Here is a 17,887-nt window from a genome sequence, read left to right as displayed (position 1 = left end):
CCCATAAGGTCACTATGAGTATGAGACTGACGAGCAGGCATCAGAGAGACCTACTGACCAGAGCTTACCAATTCAGTCAAGCACTGTCTGACAGCACAGCCGATTTGCGGATTTCTTCCTGGCAATACTGCTTTCTCCCTTTGAATCTCATGTCAATGAGATGCTATCTTTTAATTTCTAGGTGACGCTCCTGAACATCTTGAGAGATTATGGAGCATATATGTTTTTTTTTAAGTTGAGCAGGATTCAGTAAGTCCAGTGGCATGGACTATTTCACAGGTGACACGAGACGAGAGGCATAAGGGTCACATGGCCAGGAAACTGCCGCACCATCTTGGTCAGCACTCTGCACACCCCATTCTCAAGTGCAGGGATGGGATTGCTCTTGTGGGCACTGTGGATGAAGGCCCCACTCATGGCAGCCCTGTGTGACAGAGGGCAACTGCCCTGCAGTAATTTTTAGACCATCACCATAGCAGGGCCAGGTGGCCAGGTGTGTCTCTCCGGGAGCTGCTGGGTGGTTATGGGCACCTTTTGATGAGCAGCCCCCCATCTCTGCCAAATGCCTACTTTCATGTCAGCTGCAGAGCAAGGTCAGGATCCCCTGGATCATCCCAACGAGTCGGGCCACGGGAAGAGTAAACACGATGGCAGGAAGATGCCAAGAGCATGGAGAGAATCAAAGGTAGCTCTGTGGGCAGATGACTCTCATCCTCTCACACATCGTCGCAACAGGCAGTTCAACACCGGCGGCTCTATCTGTGTAGGCTCTGGTTGTTGCTGCTTAGTGCTGTCTAGGCTGTTCTTTCTCAAAGTGAACCTGAAGACAACAGAACGAGACACTGCTCGGGCCTGTGCCAGCTTTGGAATTGTTGTTAGGTTGGAGCCCGTTGTCACAGCCATGTGTCTGCCCACTTCCTTGGGGTTCTGTCTTCCTCTCATTCACTGCCCTCCCACTTCCCCAAGCATGACGTCCTTCTCCAGGCTCTCCTGACAACGTGTATAAAGTGTGTGAGGAGATGGAGCTTCGCCATCCTTGCTTCGAAGCATTCTGGCGGTACTTCTCCCAAGACAGATCAGTCTGTGCTTCCAGCAATCCACAATGTTTCCAGCATTCTTCTCCAGCAGCAGCATCCAAATCTTTATGCAGGGTCCAACTTTCACCTGCATTTGAGATACTGGAAAGACCATGCAGAGCCTATTCAGTCCCATTCAGGCTGCGCGCGTGTCAGGGGTGGGGCAGGTCAGGCCCTGGCTGCCTGACACCCAGCTGTCAGAGGACCTGGGGGGACTTTACAGAACAGACAACTCTCAGAGCCACCCAGGCACAGAGAGCTGCAGCCCCAGTGTGGGCAATGTTTGGCCACCTCGAGCAGCGGGTCAGAAACATACTCGATCTCTCAAACTAATCCTTCAGCCAGGGAGGGCAAGGGGAGCTCATCGCAGCACATCACTATCCCCAGATGCAGGTGCTGAGTCTCAAGGGCGGCCATAGGCAACTGTCTAAAGACTGGAAGCCATTCTTTGCTCAAATGACATGATTGGTGTTACCTGTACTTGCATAGCGACTTGAATAATCATTCTGTTTGTTTTTTCTCGGTCTCTCTGATAAGTCATTGCTATTTACAAAATTAACAAACAAGCAAACCAACCAGAACCTACAAAAACCAAAGGGAAGAAAAACTCAGCCACAAGTTTATAATTCAGAAGCCCTGGGTGGTGTAGTGATTACCAGTTGGGCTGCAATCGCCAGGTCTGCAGTTCGAAACCACCAGGCACTCCTCAGGAGAAAGACAGGGCTTTCTATTCCTGTAAAAGAGTTACAGTCTCAGAAACCCACAGGGGCAGTTCTAACCTGTGCTATAGGGTTGCCATGAGTCAGAAGGAACTCCAGAGCAGTGCGTTTGAGTGTATAACCCAATTCTTGTAGTCCATGAAAACAGCAGTACAGAATCGCCTCAGCCCAACACCCCACTGGGAGAACGGTGCCAGGGAGAGATCTGTCAGCTCAAGGCCAGCGCTGCAGCCTGCTCTCCGGTCCCCGGCAGCACCAGGGCTGCCTCTGTAGTGGATTTTCTCAATGAATAGTGATGGATTTCTTCTCCAGCCTGCCCTCCCTGGTCCTGAGGGCCATCAGCTTCCACTCAGTCCCCTCCAGCACTGCTGGCACCAGGAGTAGGCTGGCACTTTTGCCAGGCACAAGCAAGTGTGACCATCACGCCGCTCAAACAGCACCTGCCTCGCTGCCTTCAATTACGGGCAGCGAGATGTCAGTGTTCTCAGGTTTGCAGTGAGTCATCTTGCTAAACGCTGGTGAAGAAGGTTGACATTTTGCAGAGAGCGGCTCTCGGGGAAACCTATAATTCTTGTGGCTTGGTCTTTCATTCGTGTCTCTTCCACTTCCTGCAACATGCTTGGTTTGGGTTTGTAATGAACGAAGGGTCAACAGTTGCAAACCACCAGCTGCTCCCAGGGCGAAAGCTGGGGCTTTCTACTCCTGTCAAGAGTTACAGTCTCGGAAAGCTGGCGGGCGGGGGGGGGGTGTTCTATTCTGACCTATAGAGTCCCTGTGACGGCAGTGAGTTTGGTTTTGAGTTGAAGACAAGGCAAGAGAGGGGACCCTGAGGGTACCTCCTGATAGTCACTTTGGGGAATGCAGTGTCCATTGGTTGGGTCAATAACAACCTGCTCATCCTTGGACCTCACTCACCGCCTGTAACCCCTCAGCGAAGACTTCCCACCACTCCCTACCTAGCGACAGACAGACAACACGCTCAGCTCAGGCGCTGGCGACAGTCAGGCTACAGGAAACTCTCACTTCCCAGAGGGAGGAGAGCGGAGGCAGGGGTCCCAAGAGAGCGACAGGTGAGTCAGAGTGCTACACGATGGCAAGGGAGAGTGGGCGACACTGGAAATGGTTGTCCATGAACATGTACCACGTGCCCATCTGGCCTTCCTGCATTGAATCCTGGTTGCACAGCCAGGAAAGACAAGGCTTTCTACATCCGATAGAGCTACCGTCTCGGAAGCCCAGATGGACAGTTCTACCCCTGTTTATAAGGTTGCTATGAGTCAGAATCGACTGATGGCAGCGAGTATGTTTTTGTATGTGTATTTTGTTGTTGTTTTATGAGAATGCCATGAGGCAGATGACAGGGGACAGAGGAGAAGGGATGTACGCAGCCCCCATAAGCAGGGGGTCAGTGGACTGGCTGGTCCTAAGCCCATGCCCAACCTTCGCTGACTACAAGAATCTTCCACCATTCTTGGGTCCTGGAAGCACTTGCGGGTGATTGACTTCTCTGCCAACCAGTGTTGGGGTCACCCCAGTCCACCGCCACGACACTGTTTCTCTGGGTCATATCCCTTTCTCCACCGAGCTCATCTCGCCTCTGAGTTTGCTCATCATTTGCTTCGTGGCTGTTGTTCTCACATTTATTTAAATCCTTATGATTTCCCTCTATCAAAAACATCTTGATTTATTTGTTCAGACCTTCTAGATGGTTTATTCATTTTCCAGGAGGGCTACCCTGTCTCTTTCTTCCTAGGCTGAAGCAGTCTACTCCACCTTGAAATGTCTATGGGATGTCTGGGGCTCCACGAGCTTGTCCCCCTGGTCATGTGGTAGTTGTCGTCTTCACTGGCAATTGGTGTCTGGTTCCCTGGGCTCCGTTTGGCAGATGTCTGGGACTTTGGACCTTCTTCTGGTTCACTTCTCGGTGATGTTGTTGTGTGGGCCTCTCAGAAACCTGCAGTCTGTCATGGAGACTAGGACACCAGGCCGTCCCCTCCTCAAGGCAAGATACAGGCCTGTGGGTGCATGTGCACATGCCTGTCAGAGACAGGGCTAATCTGAACGTGAGGGCAGGAATCGGACCGTTTCCCCACCGACTCCCACTGCTTTCCATTGGGTCAGAGGGGCCGGAACTCTTTCAAAATGACCTCGTGAGGCTGTGCAACATCAAAAGCACCACCCCGGAAACAGGCTAATTTCAGAAATCTATAGAAAACCACGACACCTTAATAAGAATGCACATACCCCAACCAAGAAATGGGCACAGGACATGAATAGACAATGATTAAAGTGATTAAAGATGACATCCAGGTGACCAAAAATCACATGAAGACGCATTCGAGTCCATGAGCCACAAGAGAAGTACAAATTAAAACAACGATGAAAATCCACCTCGCTGAACAAGCGGCCATCTAGCTCAGAAGCAACAAAGCCCACATGGAAGAAGCACACCAGCCTGTGCGATCACAAGGTTCCAAAGGGACCAGGTATAAGGCATCATGCAAAAAAAAAGAATATATATATGTATATCTATCTATAGATAGATAGATAGATAGATAGATAGATAGATAGATAGATAGATAGATAGATAGATATACCATAGTGATTGAAGGGGGAAGTGCAGAGTGGAGACCCGAGGCCCATTTGTCGGCCACTGGAGATCCCCTCATAGAGGGGTTTAAGAGAGGAGATGGGTCAGTCAGGGTGTGATGTAGTACCGAGAAAGAACACAGCTTTCCCCCAGATCCTGGATGCTTCCTCCCCCCAACTACCATGATCCGAATTCTACCTTGCAGGACTGGATAGAGCAGAGATTGTACACTGGTGCATATGGGGGCTGGAGGCACAGGGAATCCAGGGAGGATACCTTCAGGACCTGGGGTGTGAGGGGCGATGCTGGGAGAGTGGAGAGTGGGTGGTTTGGAAAGGGGGAACTGATTATAAGGATCCACATGTGACCTCCTCCCTGGGAGATGGACGGCAGAGAAGGGGGAGGGGGTGGGAGACTCCGCATAGGGCAAGATATGACAAAATAACAATCTATAAATTATCAAGGGCTCATGAGGGAGTGGGGAGTGAGGAGGGAGGGGGATAAAAAGAGGACCTGATGCAAAGGGCTTAAGTGGAGAGCAAATGCTTTGAGAATGATTGGGGCAGGCAATGTGCAGATGTGCTTTATACAATTGATGTATGTATATGTATGGATTGTGATAAGAGTTGTATGAGCCCCTAATAAAGAATTGTGCAAGCAAAAAAAAAAAGAAGACAGTATGGTACTTCTTTAAAAAATGCAAATAAGTTATGATCCTGCAATCTCTTTACTTTGTATATATCCTAAATAAAGAACAAAATATGAATGGGAAAAAAGAAAATCCACCTCGCGCCAGCACTCTTAGAAAAATTTTCAAAAATTAAAAAATAATAAAATGCTAGGGAGGAGGTAGAGAGAGATCAGAGCACTCATACACTGCTGGGGGGAGGGTAGAATGGTGTGGAAATCAGGATGGCACTTTCTTAACGAACGCAAATACCTTATGATCTTGCAATCTCGCTCCTTCATATAGACTGGTGGTTCTCCACCGTCCCCATGCTGCGACCCCTTCATACAGTTCCTCATGTTATGGTGACCCCCCAACCATACAATTATTTTTGTTGCTACTTCATCACTGTCATTTTGCTACTGTTATGAATCATCATGTAACAATCTGATAGGCAGGATGTATTTTCATTGCTACAAATTGAGGATAATTAAAGCACAGCGATGAATCACAAAAACAATATGTAATTATACATTGTGAAATATTTATTATGGTGAAATATCTGTTTTCCAATGGTCTTAGGCGACCCCTGTGAAAGGGTCGTTCGACCCCCAGAGGAGTCGCGACCCACACGTTGAGAACCGCTGGTCTAGACCCTAACGAGCACAACATGAACAGGCACATGCACAGCTGTGATTACTGCAGCATTGTCTATAGGAGCAAAAAGATGGAAGCCATCAACATCTGTGCCTACAGGGGAACAGATGAGCAAACCGGACCCTCGAATAATGGGTTATTACGCACCCTTCAAACACGAGTCTGTCAAACACTGCAAGACATGGGCAAAATCACAGAACATTAGGCTTCGCCAAATCAGTCAGCCTCACAAACATATGTATTTTATGACGCCATTATTATAAGGGAAAAGAAGGAAAAATAAAAATGGTGTCACACCAAAGGATAAAACTTTTAAGGCTGTGACGGGGCCATGGTGGGGAGGGGGCCTAGGGGGCGCGTGGAGAAGAAAGGCTGGGAAACCGTGGAGGGAGAAAGGAAGGGAAACCAGCCCGTGACCACGTACACGGGAGGGGTGCGTGGGACGTTGCTACGGACTTGATTTGATAAGCTGACCAGTCCAGCTACATAAAAATGGTTTCCTTTGTAAGTATTTCACAAACAAGAAGTTGAAAAATATATGTGAATAAGTGAAAAATTTAAAATGAAGTTATTTTTAAGAGCGAGCGAGCGAGAGAAGGGGCATCGCCTTAAGAAACCCTTCTGATTGCTACCCCTCCGATTAAACATTGGTCTGAGTGGCTTCTAAAAGGAGGAAAGTACAACTGAAACAGACTTGGATGCTTTTGTAACCTACAAGGTCATTTTAAACAAACGCCAGTGATCAGGGGTCCATATACTTGAAGAACGTGTTGAGTGAATTAATAACGAATGCCCCAAAGACCCAAGACAAACAATGTAGGGTGCGCGTAACCTAACTGTAAGGTCTCCATCTTTAAACCCAGTCACTCTTCGGCCAGACTCAGCGATGGGCAGGTCAGGAAGTGCCAGCCCATTGGGGGCCATTCAGTTCAAGCATCCAAGAGAACTTCTGATGGACTTTCACGAGCACTTCACCAATGAACCTCACAAACACCATCACCTCTTGCTGAGTCCGTCCCTCCTACACAGTCTCAGCCCAGGGCACTCTTCCCTCCAGATTCACCCACATCTATCCCCGGCTGCTGTGTGGGAGGTAAGCAATCCCAGCCCCAAACGGTAGGATTATACTCAGAAACACTGCGCTTCTCTTGCTGGGCAAGCGGAGTCCCTTAGGAAAGTTCAGATGGATGTTGCGTTTCAAAATTCCTCTTTGGAATCAATACATGGGAGCTTGTTGAAAAGCAAGACATTTGGCTACCCTAGACTATAGCTTTTCTATCAGTATTCTTCTGACTCCAAAGTTATGGATTTAAAAGGTGCCGCATGCTCACGCGTGTTCCCAAGGATGCACAAATTCCCCTCCTGGAAGCATCAATTCTACCATGACCACCTCCTGACTCTCACAAATTCGAAAGGACCAGGACACCAACTATCCCGGAATACTGCTAAGTATTAGGAGGAAGAAAATAGGCCCATGGGGAGAGGGAGAGAGATTGAGAGCAGGAGGCAGGAATATTGTGCCTAAGATTTTCAAGAACATAGGAAACAGAATTAAACTATTCCTTGCTTTTATTTCATTGGTAAAACAAAACTATTATGAATGTGCTAATTTAGATACAAAACTAAATCCACTCTTCAAATGCATAAATACAGTCCCCAATATCGTTTTAAAAAAAGTAACTGCTCTAGATGATGCAAACTGAAACAGAGCTCTTACCATTTATGTCTGGAATGCACGTTAGAATTAAACCATGAAGAAGCTAGCTGGAAGAGCGTACTAAAGTGAACAAGAAGAGATGCTTCATTACATCCTCAATTTTCCTTACCATTTTTTCTTCCTTGGCGGGTGGACTTCGAAGGAAAAAGCAGAGAGGAGCAAAAAGAATATTAACAATTCCAATAATTGTCATGAGCCACGGAAATCCAATTGTCTTGGCGATGGCCCCACCAGCAGAAGGACCTTACAGGAAACAGAGAATTAAGAAAGCAGTCTCCAAATGGCTCATGGACAGAAAGATGCAAATCGCTTTTAATCAGTATTAGCCATCATGCACTGAGGCAAAGGGTTCTTTTGAGAATCCAGGGCCCTTACCTATGGCGTATCCCATACAGAAGGCCACATCTGCTATAGCATACACACTCCCATAGACGGACACGTGCCGAAGGTCCACCAGGTAGCCCATGATGGGCATCATGGATGAGTCCACCATCCCTGTAGAAAGGAAGCACAGCCTATAGCAAACTGGTAGAAACCCCACATGGGCTGAAGGTCATGGAGCTGTGTCCGAAACGCTTCCCCTTGTGTCATCCCAACATGCTGGGCTTGCAGGCTGTCTCCAGACATTGGCTGGGGCTGAAACTGAATCCCTGGTGGGCCACCCTTTGCCTGGTCACTGCTTTGCCTCACCAAGTCCTCCTCAGTGACTGGCCCATCCTTTGGCAGAGGAGATCCAGCCCTCTGGTGACTCCTGCTGCCTTTTTTCAGCTCCACTGGGGTTGCTGCTACCTGGCTGGGTGGAACCTGGGCCTGCTTCCTCGTTGCACTTTCCAGATTCCTGGCTGTTTACCTATTGCCTGGTCCACTTGCCCCTCGCCCTGGAAGAGTGCACTCTCTCACACTTCCCACCCAGCTCCCTCCCTCGCTTCCTGTCAGCCTCAGGGACTTTTAGTAGACAGATGGAAAGGTAACCACTGTTACTAATGTCATCAAACTGCTGTGAGAGGATATGTACCTTCTTGCACACACATACAAAAATACATATGGGCACACACGTGTATGTGAGTGTATAGATCTGTAATAACTACACATGCCTGCATGTACACATACATATACACACATGCACACACGGTGGGGACCTGTCGTATCCCGGTGTTGAGGGCTCTGCGAAGGTCCCATCCCTTCTACTGCCCTGCTCACAGGAGAATGTCACGCCCGTTTCCTGTGATAGAGCTGACCGGTGCTGTTATCATGATCCAACTGTACATTGTAACTGAGAAAGGCTACTCATCTGAGATATGAACAAGAGTTTCCCTAATATATTGGTTATCGTTCTCCACATTGCCAAGACTTCTGCTTGGTGAAAATCCCAAGCAGACATCTCCACACACGTCAGGGTGCACGTTGTGTCAGACCCTCTAAAAATCAAGGGTGCCGTTTCTGTCCCTCGGCTTCACAGGAGAATTTCTGTTCAGAGATGGGTGTAAGCAAGCGGACGCCAAGTGAGGGATTCTCATGTTTGCCAAAGCTTGGCACATTCCATCCCTTTGCTCTGTCAACATCAGGGAATTGAAAACCCTGGGCTTTGGGAGGGGTGGGTGGGGGTACTCCGAAGGGAAGCTGGTCTATTTCTAGGGTGTCCTTGAGCTAAAGTGGCTCCTCTCAAGCTTCTAGAACCTTCTAATGACTCTGCTCTGCCAGAGTAAGAGACCATCTCCCCGAGCATTAGGGGAGCAGGGTTTTCAAGCATGGGCACAAGGCTCCTGTGACTTACCAATTGCAAAACCAACTCCAAAGTTGGGAGCTATGAGTCCATAAATATTTTTTGCTAAAGGAATCTGTAAGAGAGAGGAAAAAAATCAATGTGAGGCCAAGATAAGTCCCTGATCAGCAAACACGAAATATCATGGAGAGCCTTAAAAATGTGTCTTCTCTCCACTTGGCATGCTTGTTCCCTTGTGAAGGAGACATGAGGAGGAAGGGGAGAGATGGACTTGAGTGAAGGCTGGAGCTTCCAGATCTTTACAAGCCAAAGCTGCTGGCCCCATTCATCTGAGATCAGGCTGGCCTACGCCCTGCTTCAGAGAAGGCCAAGAAGGCCTCGCTTGCGGATAGATACTGGTCATTGCTTTGTTCTAGAACAGAGGTTCTCAACCTGTGGGTCGCAACCCCTTTGGAGGTCCAATGACCGGGTAGCCTGAGTCATAACAGTAGCAAAATGACAGTGATGAAGTAGCAACGAGAATAATTTTATGGTTGAGGGATTGCCACAACATGAGGCATGGCATTAGGAAGGTTGAGAAGCACTGTTCTAGAACAACACCCTGTTATTGTTACAGGCTAGGTATCTGACAGTCTCTAGGGCATTATGCTGTTTGAAACAATTCCTTCTTAAGGAAGCTAAGTGTGAAAAGTGTACCACAGCATTCTAAAGAGTTTCTATCTGACACACAGTGGACGTTGATGCCTTGGAGAGAAATTTCCAGCATTCTTGAGATGGAAAATAATTCAAAGGATGGGAAAGACGTGGCAGAAGCTGACTTGAACAGTTAAAACTTGGTCAGCTGATCCCCCCTGCTGCATGCTGGATCTGATCTGGTTTTCAGTGTTCTCTGTGTTTGGGGTTTGTTTGTTCGTATTAGGGTGTGTGTCAGAGGTGTGCATCCTTGGAGGTCACCCTGATGAAGTGGTGTTACACGTTTCTAAGGGGCTTTGGTATATGAAACCCAGGATTGATTCATCTACAGGGACAGCACATAGAATAAGGTTTCGGCGTGGGCATAATGGTCCAGGGGGTGGGGGTGAAAGGGAGACCACGTCAAGGAGTCCAAGAAGAAAAAGAAAGTTTGGAAACTGATTGTGATATAGCAATTGTACCATTCTGCTTGCCACGATAGAACTATGGAATGATATGGGAAGAAGGAGGAGGAGGAGGGAGAGCAGGGGGAGGGGGAGGAGGAGGAGGAAGAAGGGGAGAAGGAGAAGGAGGAGAAGAAGGGTGCATGTCCGGCTGCCATCTTTTACTCACGCATAAAATGCTGATTCCGACAATGACCATCCCTAGCAGAGCACAGAGCCACCTATCAAAAGAAGAACACCGTCAAGAGTCATCGTTCGATTCCGTCCCCCCCCAATCCAAAATATCAGTGGAAAACAAAACGATTATTTGTAATAGCTGAGTCTGAAAACGCTTAGGGTGGGTTTTTTTTATCTCTACCCTCCACCCCACCCCCATCGCTTAAGTAAGTACACCATTATTAGGACCTCTGTTGACTTGGTGCTAAATCGCTCTGCGCTCACCTGGGCAGGCTGGCGGGTCAAAGGCAACCCAGAGGCTCCACGGGAGAAAGACCTAAAGGTCAAAGCCTAGAACCCCTTGGAGGGGCGGCCCGTCCGCCTCGTCACAGGAGGGAGCTGTGGCCCAGCGTGGACTCAACAGCACCCATCAGTAACAACTACATGATGACAAATACGAGGGCAGGAGTGTGCTTTTCATTTGATCTTACCTCCCCATTTTGTGAGCGAGTATCCCAAAAATATTGGTCCCGATGAGATAAGAGACACTGGCTGGCAAGAAAGCAACGCCTGTGAATTGATGAAAGGGACGCCTTATCAGTGCTGATATCAGCCAAACGTTCGAAAAACTAATAATTGTAGACACCACCATGCCGACGGGAGCAGCCCGGGGCCTGCACCAAAGCAGCTAATATCCGGCAGCTGGGGAGCAGCCTCGACCCCTCTCGGCTGACGCATCCGCCCAGGAGCCACCGAGCCGCTCCAGAGATGAAACCCGAGTCTGTTATCAGCTGCTTCATCCAGATGCCACCTCCGCCAGGCCATGGGCTCTATCCAGGGTCCCAAACAGCTCCCACTGAGGATACACGCGCCGGGGGCAACAAGCGGTGGCCTTTGTTCCCGGGCCCATCCTTCCCTTTCCTGCTGGCGGGTAGCAGTGCTGTGCACAGAAGCATTATGTACAAAGAGCAATTACAATGAGCTCCGTGCCCAGATCTCGTCTGGGCCGGGAAGTTTCTAGGTGAAGGGAGGGGGTACGCTACACCTGCTGGTCTTCATCCTGCTGGTTGCTTTTTTCCCCCAACAGTTTTAGTGGCATGACAGTCACATACCGTGCAGTTCAATTGTTCAATTCCGTTAAGAACTGTACAATCACCACAATCAGTTTTTAGAATATTTTCTTCATTTTTTAAATCATTTTATTGGGGGCTCTTACAGCTCTTATCACCATCCATCCATCCATGTGTCAAACACTCTTGTACATAAGTTGCCATCATCATTTTCAAATTATTTTCTTTCTATTTTAGCCCTTGGTATCAGCTCCTCATTTTTTCCCCTCCCTCATGAACCCTTGATGTATCATAAATTATTATTTTCATATCTTACATCGTATTTTCTTCATTCTTGTACTCAATATTAGTTCTCCATTTTCCCCAAACCTCCCCTGCCAGACCCCCAAGGAACTATTAATCCTGTTTCTGTCTCCATAGGTTCACCAATCTGGATTTCATATACAGAAAAACATGTAAAAACAAACAAACAAAAGACTAATAAGAATAACAAGGTAAAACAGATAAAATCTCAATCTAATGATATTAAAAATGAGAACAAATTTAAATGGCTCATAAGGAAGTTTACAGCCTGCTCCTATCAGTGAACCCTGTGAACCTCTTCCCTTGTTTTAAATGAACACACGTCTGCAGGGTCTTGCTGGTGGCCAAGTCCTCTTTGGGTGACCCTTACAGTCTGAGGGACCATGCACTCTCAGGGGGAGGGGACTGGCATAGCCTGGCCTCTGACGAGCCCGCGCTGACTTCTAGCTCAGAAGTGCCCATGGGTGCTTCTTCATCAAACAAAGACTTCCTGAGTCTGACCAGGTGTGGCCGCAAGTGAACTTGTCCACAACATCACTAGGACAATTGCTTACAAAAGACGGCTTCTCAAACTCTTAAGTACATTCAGTTGTTGTTTTTCTTCAAATTAGATATGTCAGATTTGATCCTGAGCTTTCCTGTGAATGGTAAAACTTGCTTTCTCTTCAATCCTATGATTGTTCTTAATGCATCTCAATGAGATTAACTACATCCTGCTGTGGAAAACCAGCAAACGGTTACAGAAGGACCCTGTGACAGAACTGCCACCCCTAAGGATACATCTGTAGGAGCTCTAGTGACGTGGTGATTAAGCACAAGGTCAAAACCAGGCCTTTCTACTCCCATAGAGAGGTACAAGCTTGGAAACCCACAGAGGAAGTTCTAGCCTGCCCTACAGGGTTGCTATGAGTTGACATTGAGTTGATGGCAGTGAAGTATACATCTCCAAAACCTGAAAGCAGGAACTCAAACAGATCCCTATCCACCCAAGTTCACTGCAGCGTTTCTCACAAGAGCCCCAAAGTAGAACCAACCCAATATACATCAACGGATGACTGGGTGTGCCCTGCCACAAGGAGAAATCAGGTTCTCATGCATGCTACCACATGGCTGAATCTTGGCAACTTTATGTTGAGGGACAGAAGTCAGACACAAAAGGACATGCATTGTATGATCTCACTTAGACAAATCTCGAATAGGCGAATGCGCAGAGGCCCAAGTTTGTTAGCGGACGCTAGAGACTTTGGGGAGGGAAGGCTGGGTGTTACTGCTTAGCGGGTACCGGGTCTCCATCTGGAGTGACTGAAAACTCTCAGAAATGGATGAGGGTCGTGGATGCACTGCATGGTGAATGTTGATTACAGCCACACAGTCATACTCTTGTGGCTGCACCAATGGACTCAGACATGACAACAATTATGAGGACGGTGCGGGAGCCAGGAGATGGTTCCTTTTGTTAGACGTAGGGTCGCCGTGAGTCAGAACCGAGCTGATGGCACCTCACAACAACAACACTTTTGGATAAGTTGTCAGGAGAGACCGGCTCCTGGAGAAGGATGAGGTGCTTGGTGAAATGGAATGACAGTGAAAAAGAGAAAGGTTCTAGAAGAGGTGGATCGAGAACCATAACAGCAACTGTAAGGATGCCACCGGACCAGCAGTGTTTCTCCTGCTGTACGTAAGGGTGTCTCTCACTCAGAACCAACTTGACATTGACAGTGCCTAGCAAGAACAACAACAAAGCGTACTCTTAAAAATGGTGAGGGCGGCGACTTTGTGCTAGACAGTGTGTACCACAAGTATGGCTTTCCAATAGTCAGCGAGGGCCGCTACACCAAATGCACAGAGCCTGGGTGCTTTCCTGTCTAGGCAGCCTCCCAGCACACAAGCCAACAGGTACTATCGGCTCTGGAAGGGCATCCTAGCCTCTCATTGCGTGACTGTCACCTCAAATGTCCACAGCAACGTCGAGAAAGGTGGCGACTTCTCACCCCAGAGGAGCATCAGAAGCCAAATGCAAAGCCAACCCGTCCTAGACCTGACCAAGAGCAAGCTCATTCCCACCACAAGGTGCGAGGAGGCCTGGTGGCATTGTGGGTTCTGCATTGGGCTGTTACTGCAAAGTCAGCAGTTGGAAACCAGCAGCCACTCCTAGGGAGAATGAAGACGCTGCCCGCTCCCATGAAGATATGCAGCCATAGAAAACCCACAGGAGCAGAGTAGAACTCCGACCTGCAATACCAGGTCACTGAGTAGGCATGAACTCGATGGCAGTGAGTTAGCAATGTGTGGTGCTCTGGCACCTGAGGCAGTGCTGCGGCCACAGCCAAGACAATGCCCACACATGACCTGTTACCCCATGAGCTGTTTTCAAAGGACAGAACCAACTGGTGAGGTGTGGACCATGATATGGTCAGAGTTAAGGACCTAACAAAGGTTCAACAGGATGCCCTGGGGACCCTGGGTATGCACCCAGCAAAACTCCCCACACAAACGGCATCTGCCTGATTCATGGCCTCTGTCGCAGAATGAGTGTCTAAGCCAATGGTCCTCAACCTTCCTAATGTCCCGACCCTCTAATACAGTTCCTCATGTGGTGGTGACCCCCAATCATAAAATTATTTTCGTTGCTACTTCATCACTGTCATTTTGCTGCTGTTATGAATCATCATGTAAAGATCTGATATGCAGGATGTATTTTCATTGTTACAGATTGAACATAATGAAACATAATTAAAACATAGTGATTAATCACAAGACAATATGTAATTATATATTGTGAAAAATTTATGTGTTTTCTGATGGCTTAGGCAACCCCTGTGAAAGGGTTATTTGACCCCCGCAAAGGGATCACGACCCACAGGTTGAGAACCACTGGTCTGAGTCAAGGACTGCCCACAGGAGCCAGGCAGGTGTATCAATGAATGAAGCCAATGAAGTACAAAAACCCTGCAGGACAAGTGCTACCGCGAAGCGGGACTGGCAGGGCCTCTAGGTCAGGGAGGCCACGGAAAACAGGGAGCAAGGGATTGTGGGCCCCGGACTGGAAGATCTGAGATCTGATTTTGCTAGTAAAACCGGAAGCCTGGATTCTGGCGTGAAATCCTGTTGGCATTTGACCTGGTGACAACGGAGCCTCAGGCAGGCCAACACCCACCTGCTAACCAAAGCCGAGCTGAGGGCTGCACCCACCCATGGCAGCCTGCACGAGCTCAGGTCTCAAGGAAGGGTCCACCGGACCGGATTGGATGCCATGCTTCCTGCCTGGTCCTGACAAGGCACGTGGGTGGGAGGTTGCTCTGAAGCCAAGGCTTCAGACTCCAGGCAGACGGCTCATGGCCTCATCCTAGAGAGGAGGGTGCCCAGCGCCCAAGGTAGGGCGGGGAGGACCCACAGGGCTGGCTGCTCCTTATTCTCCCTGCATGGGGATTCTCTCGGGGAGCACAGCCCAATCCCACAAGCCTCTGCAGAAAGCAGAGTCAGAGCCTGGGGCAGCTCCTTCTGGCTCCAGAGCCACGAGCAGTGTGGCTTAAAAAAATTATTATTATTAATTCTTTTTTTTTGGCGAGCTTTGAAAGTCTCTGTGTTTCCTTTGTCATCTGGCTGCCAGGATGTTCAGAGCTCAATTTTCTGCCTAAGAACCTCTCTCCACTGCATGATTCTTTTTTGGAGTTGGGGGGTGGTGGAAGGGGGGCAGTGCTTTGAGTGAGTCACTTTAACCTCTTAGAGCCTGACACAGAATCACCCCCGGGACACACCCCTCCAATAGAGGCTCTGTGATGCCACCCGCTGCAAATGCGCTTCCACATAGAATCCTCTGCCCTGCCAGTCCATGCAAACCCTACCCAACCTGCTTGTCACCCTGGCCTGCTGGCCACCCCCAAGCTGTGGGAGGCTCCCTCAGGCAGAGGCCACAGCGCAGGCCTGCCTCCAGGGGGCTGTCTCTTCCACACCAGGTCACCTATACGCATGCCCCTTCTGACCAGGTCCGGAGCAGCTGGTGGGCTCCCGGAGAACAGCCCACAAGCTGCCAAGACCCCAGCAAGGCCAGCCGGTGCCCTCTCGCAGCAGCTGAGACCTGAGCAGGCGCCCACATAACTTCTCGGTACTAAAGAAAAGGCCGACTGGGAGACAGGCGGAAGGAAACCCCTGTGGTGGGAAGGGGCAGGCGAGCATCTGGCCCCAGTGATAAGTCCCTGCAGATCATCTGCAGATACTATCTAGGCGGCTGTCTCTCGCCTGGAGGGCCCAGGGCTCTGACGGCAGAAACGCTCCAGAAGGTAAGCCCCAGGGCGCTATCTGGAGAGGAAGAGGCAAATGAGTTAAAGCGGCCACACATGGCCAGGCCACATCCAATTAGGACCAGACGCCGTTTCGATGGAGACGTGAGACACAACAAAAAGCACGTCTGCCCAAGAGCATGTTCACTCAAAATGTCCAACTGGGCACAGCGGACCCCACCTGTCCCCGGGCGCCTCCTGACAACGCCTGGAGACCCAACACAGTGCCAGGAACATAGGGAAGGAACAGAGCCGCTTCCACCGGCGTGAACAGTGGTGTTGGTGGAGCCTGCAAACAGCTATGTACGGAATCAGGGTTAGAAACAATCTGGACCTCCTGCTTGGTGGCACTTTTAAAGCCCTGGGTTTACTCCTGTGTCTTGACTGCCAGAGCTCAATTTTCTGCCTAAGAAACTCTCCCGAGTCCAGGCCCAGGAATCCCCCATCTCCACTGAATGACTCTTGTTTGAAGTGCCCGCATGTATGTGTGTATGTGTGTGTGTGGTGTGTGTGTGTGTGTGTAAACATAATAAATAACTGTGCGGGGCCCCAAGGGGGGGCTAGTCCTCCAGATATTAAGCAATATTCCAAATTTGTAATCATTTGGTAGGAGGATTTGGACACAAGAATGACAAACAGATCATGGAACAAAAGAGAAACCCCCAGAAATATGGTCAAGAACCTGGGGCGGTTTAGTGGGTGCTGGAGGTGGCCTCTGAAGGCAGTGGGGGAAAGAGCTGAGATCTACAGGGGGAATGGTCTTAGAACAACGGGTTGGGCACAGACGACAAAAAGAACACGGAACCCCATACAGACTCGAATTTTTCATGCAAGCCCAAGGCATACACTTATTGGAAGGCAACATGAGTGGTGTACAAAACAATCTGCCATCTCGGCATGGAGCGGCCCTTGTGAGTCTGGGCTGAGATCCCAGTCCCTTTAAAGTCAGACTGAAGAATCGTACTCCTGGCATTGCCACTGTCCTGAGTGGGCAGACACTCCTCTCAATAAATCCAAAAGGCGCCCAACAAAGTGGGAGAATGTGTGCCAAGGAGCAACAAATAAAGAGCACAAAACCCAGAAGTAAAGGGCAAGCAACTCCGTGGCAGCTGGGGAGGACAAAGTATATTCATAATAAATTCACAAAAGAGGAAATGCATACAGATTGCCAGTAAACCTGTGAACAAAAGGGGTTTCCCCAGTGAAAGGGTCAATCAGCCCAGCGGAAGAAAACCACCCCACCGCGACTGTCCATCCATTTTGAATGTCCGTCAGTCAGACAAGAGAAGGTGTGGTGAGCTCCCAGGGATGGTTGAGAGCGAGATCCACACCAACCTCCTTAGCCACCCCAGATGCTACGAGACAGTAGAGCAGTCTTTCAAACTTCTAAAAGAAAAGTTTCCAACCAAGGACTGTATACCCAAGCTGTGTATGACTGCCTGGGGCTGAGGATGCTTACAGATGTGCAGGGTCTGGGAGGGCCTGATCTTCCAGGAGCCTGTTTTAAGAAGCTCCTGAAGGACGTGCCCCATCACCATGAGGGAGCAAACAAAGAAAGAGGAATTCAGCAAAGAAGCTTCCAGGGAACAGAAGGGAGGCTGAGAAGATGCTAGGATTGTGGGGAGTAAAGTCCCAGAGCGGCCGAGTAGAGGCTAGAGCCGAAGAAAGAGTGAGCTAGGATTCATGCCCCCAAGTGAGCAAAGCGGATGGTTCCATTTTCGGATGTACTCGACCCAATGTCGAGAACCTTTCACCTCTGCCTGCAGTGTTGGAGGATACATTCGCACATGGTG

General features: G+C 49.1%; 1 protein-coding gene across 1 annotated transcript in view; it reads right to left on the bottom strand.

The window, feature by feature from the left end:
• Window positions 1-17,887, bottom strand: part of SLC18A2 (solute carrier family 18 member A2) — a 45,423-nt gene that overhangs the window by 8,433 nt on the left and 19,103 nt on the right. The window contains exons 10-14 of the mRNA XM_075533873.1: window positions 10,933-11,011; window positions 10,455-10,506; window positions 9,201-9,264; window positions 7,802-7,921; window positions 7,536-7,669 (exon numbers count right to left, since the gene is read on the bottom strand). Of these exons, the coding sequence (XP_075389988.1) occupies window positions 7,536-7,669; window positions 7,802-7,921; window positions 9,201-9,264; window positions 10,455-10,506; window positions 10,933-11,011 (449 nt within the window). The remainder of the gene's footprint in view (window positions 1-7,535; window positions 7,670-7,801; window positions 7,922-9,200; window positions 9,265-10,454; window positions 10,507-10,932; window positions 11,012-17,887) is intronic.

The sequence above is a fragment of the Tenrec ecaudatus genome, chromosome 16 (genome assembly GCF_050624435.1).
Source record: "Tenrec ecaudatus isolate mTenEca1 chromosome 16, mTenEca1.hap1, whole genome shotgun sequence".
In the NCBI taxonomy this organism is placed as follows: Eukaryota; Metazoa; Chordata; class Mammalia; order Afrosoricida; family Tenrecidae; genus Tenrec; species Tenrec ecaudatus.
Note: the sequence above shows the minus strand (reverse complement) of the source record. Positions and strands in the feature narration are given on the sequence as shown.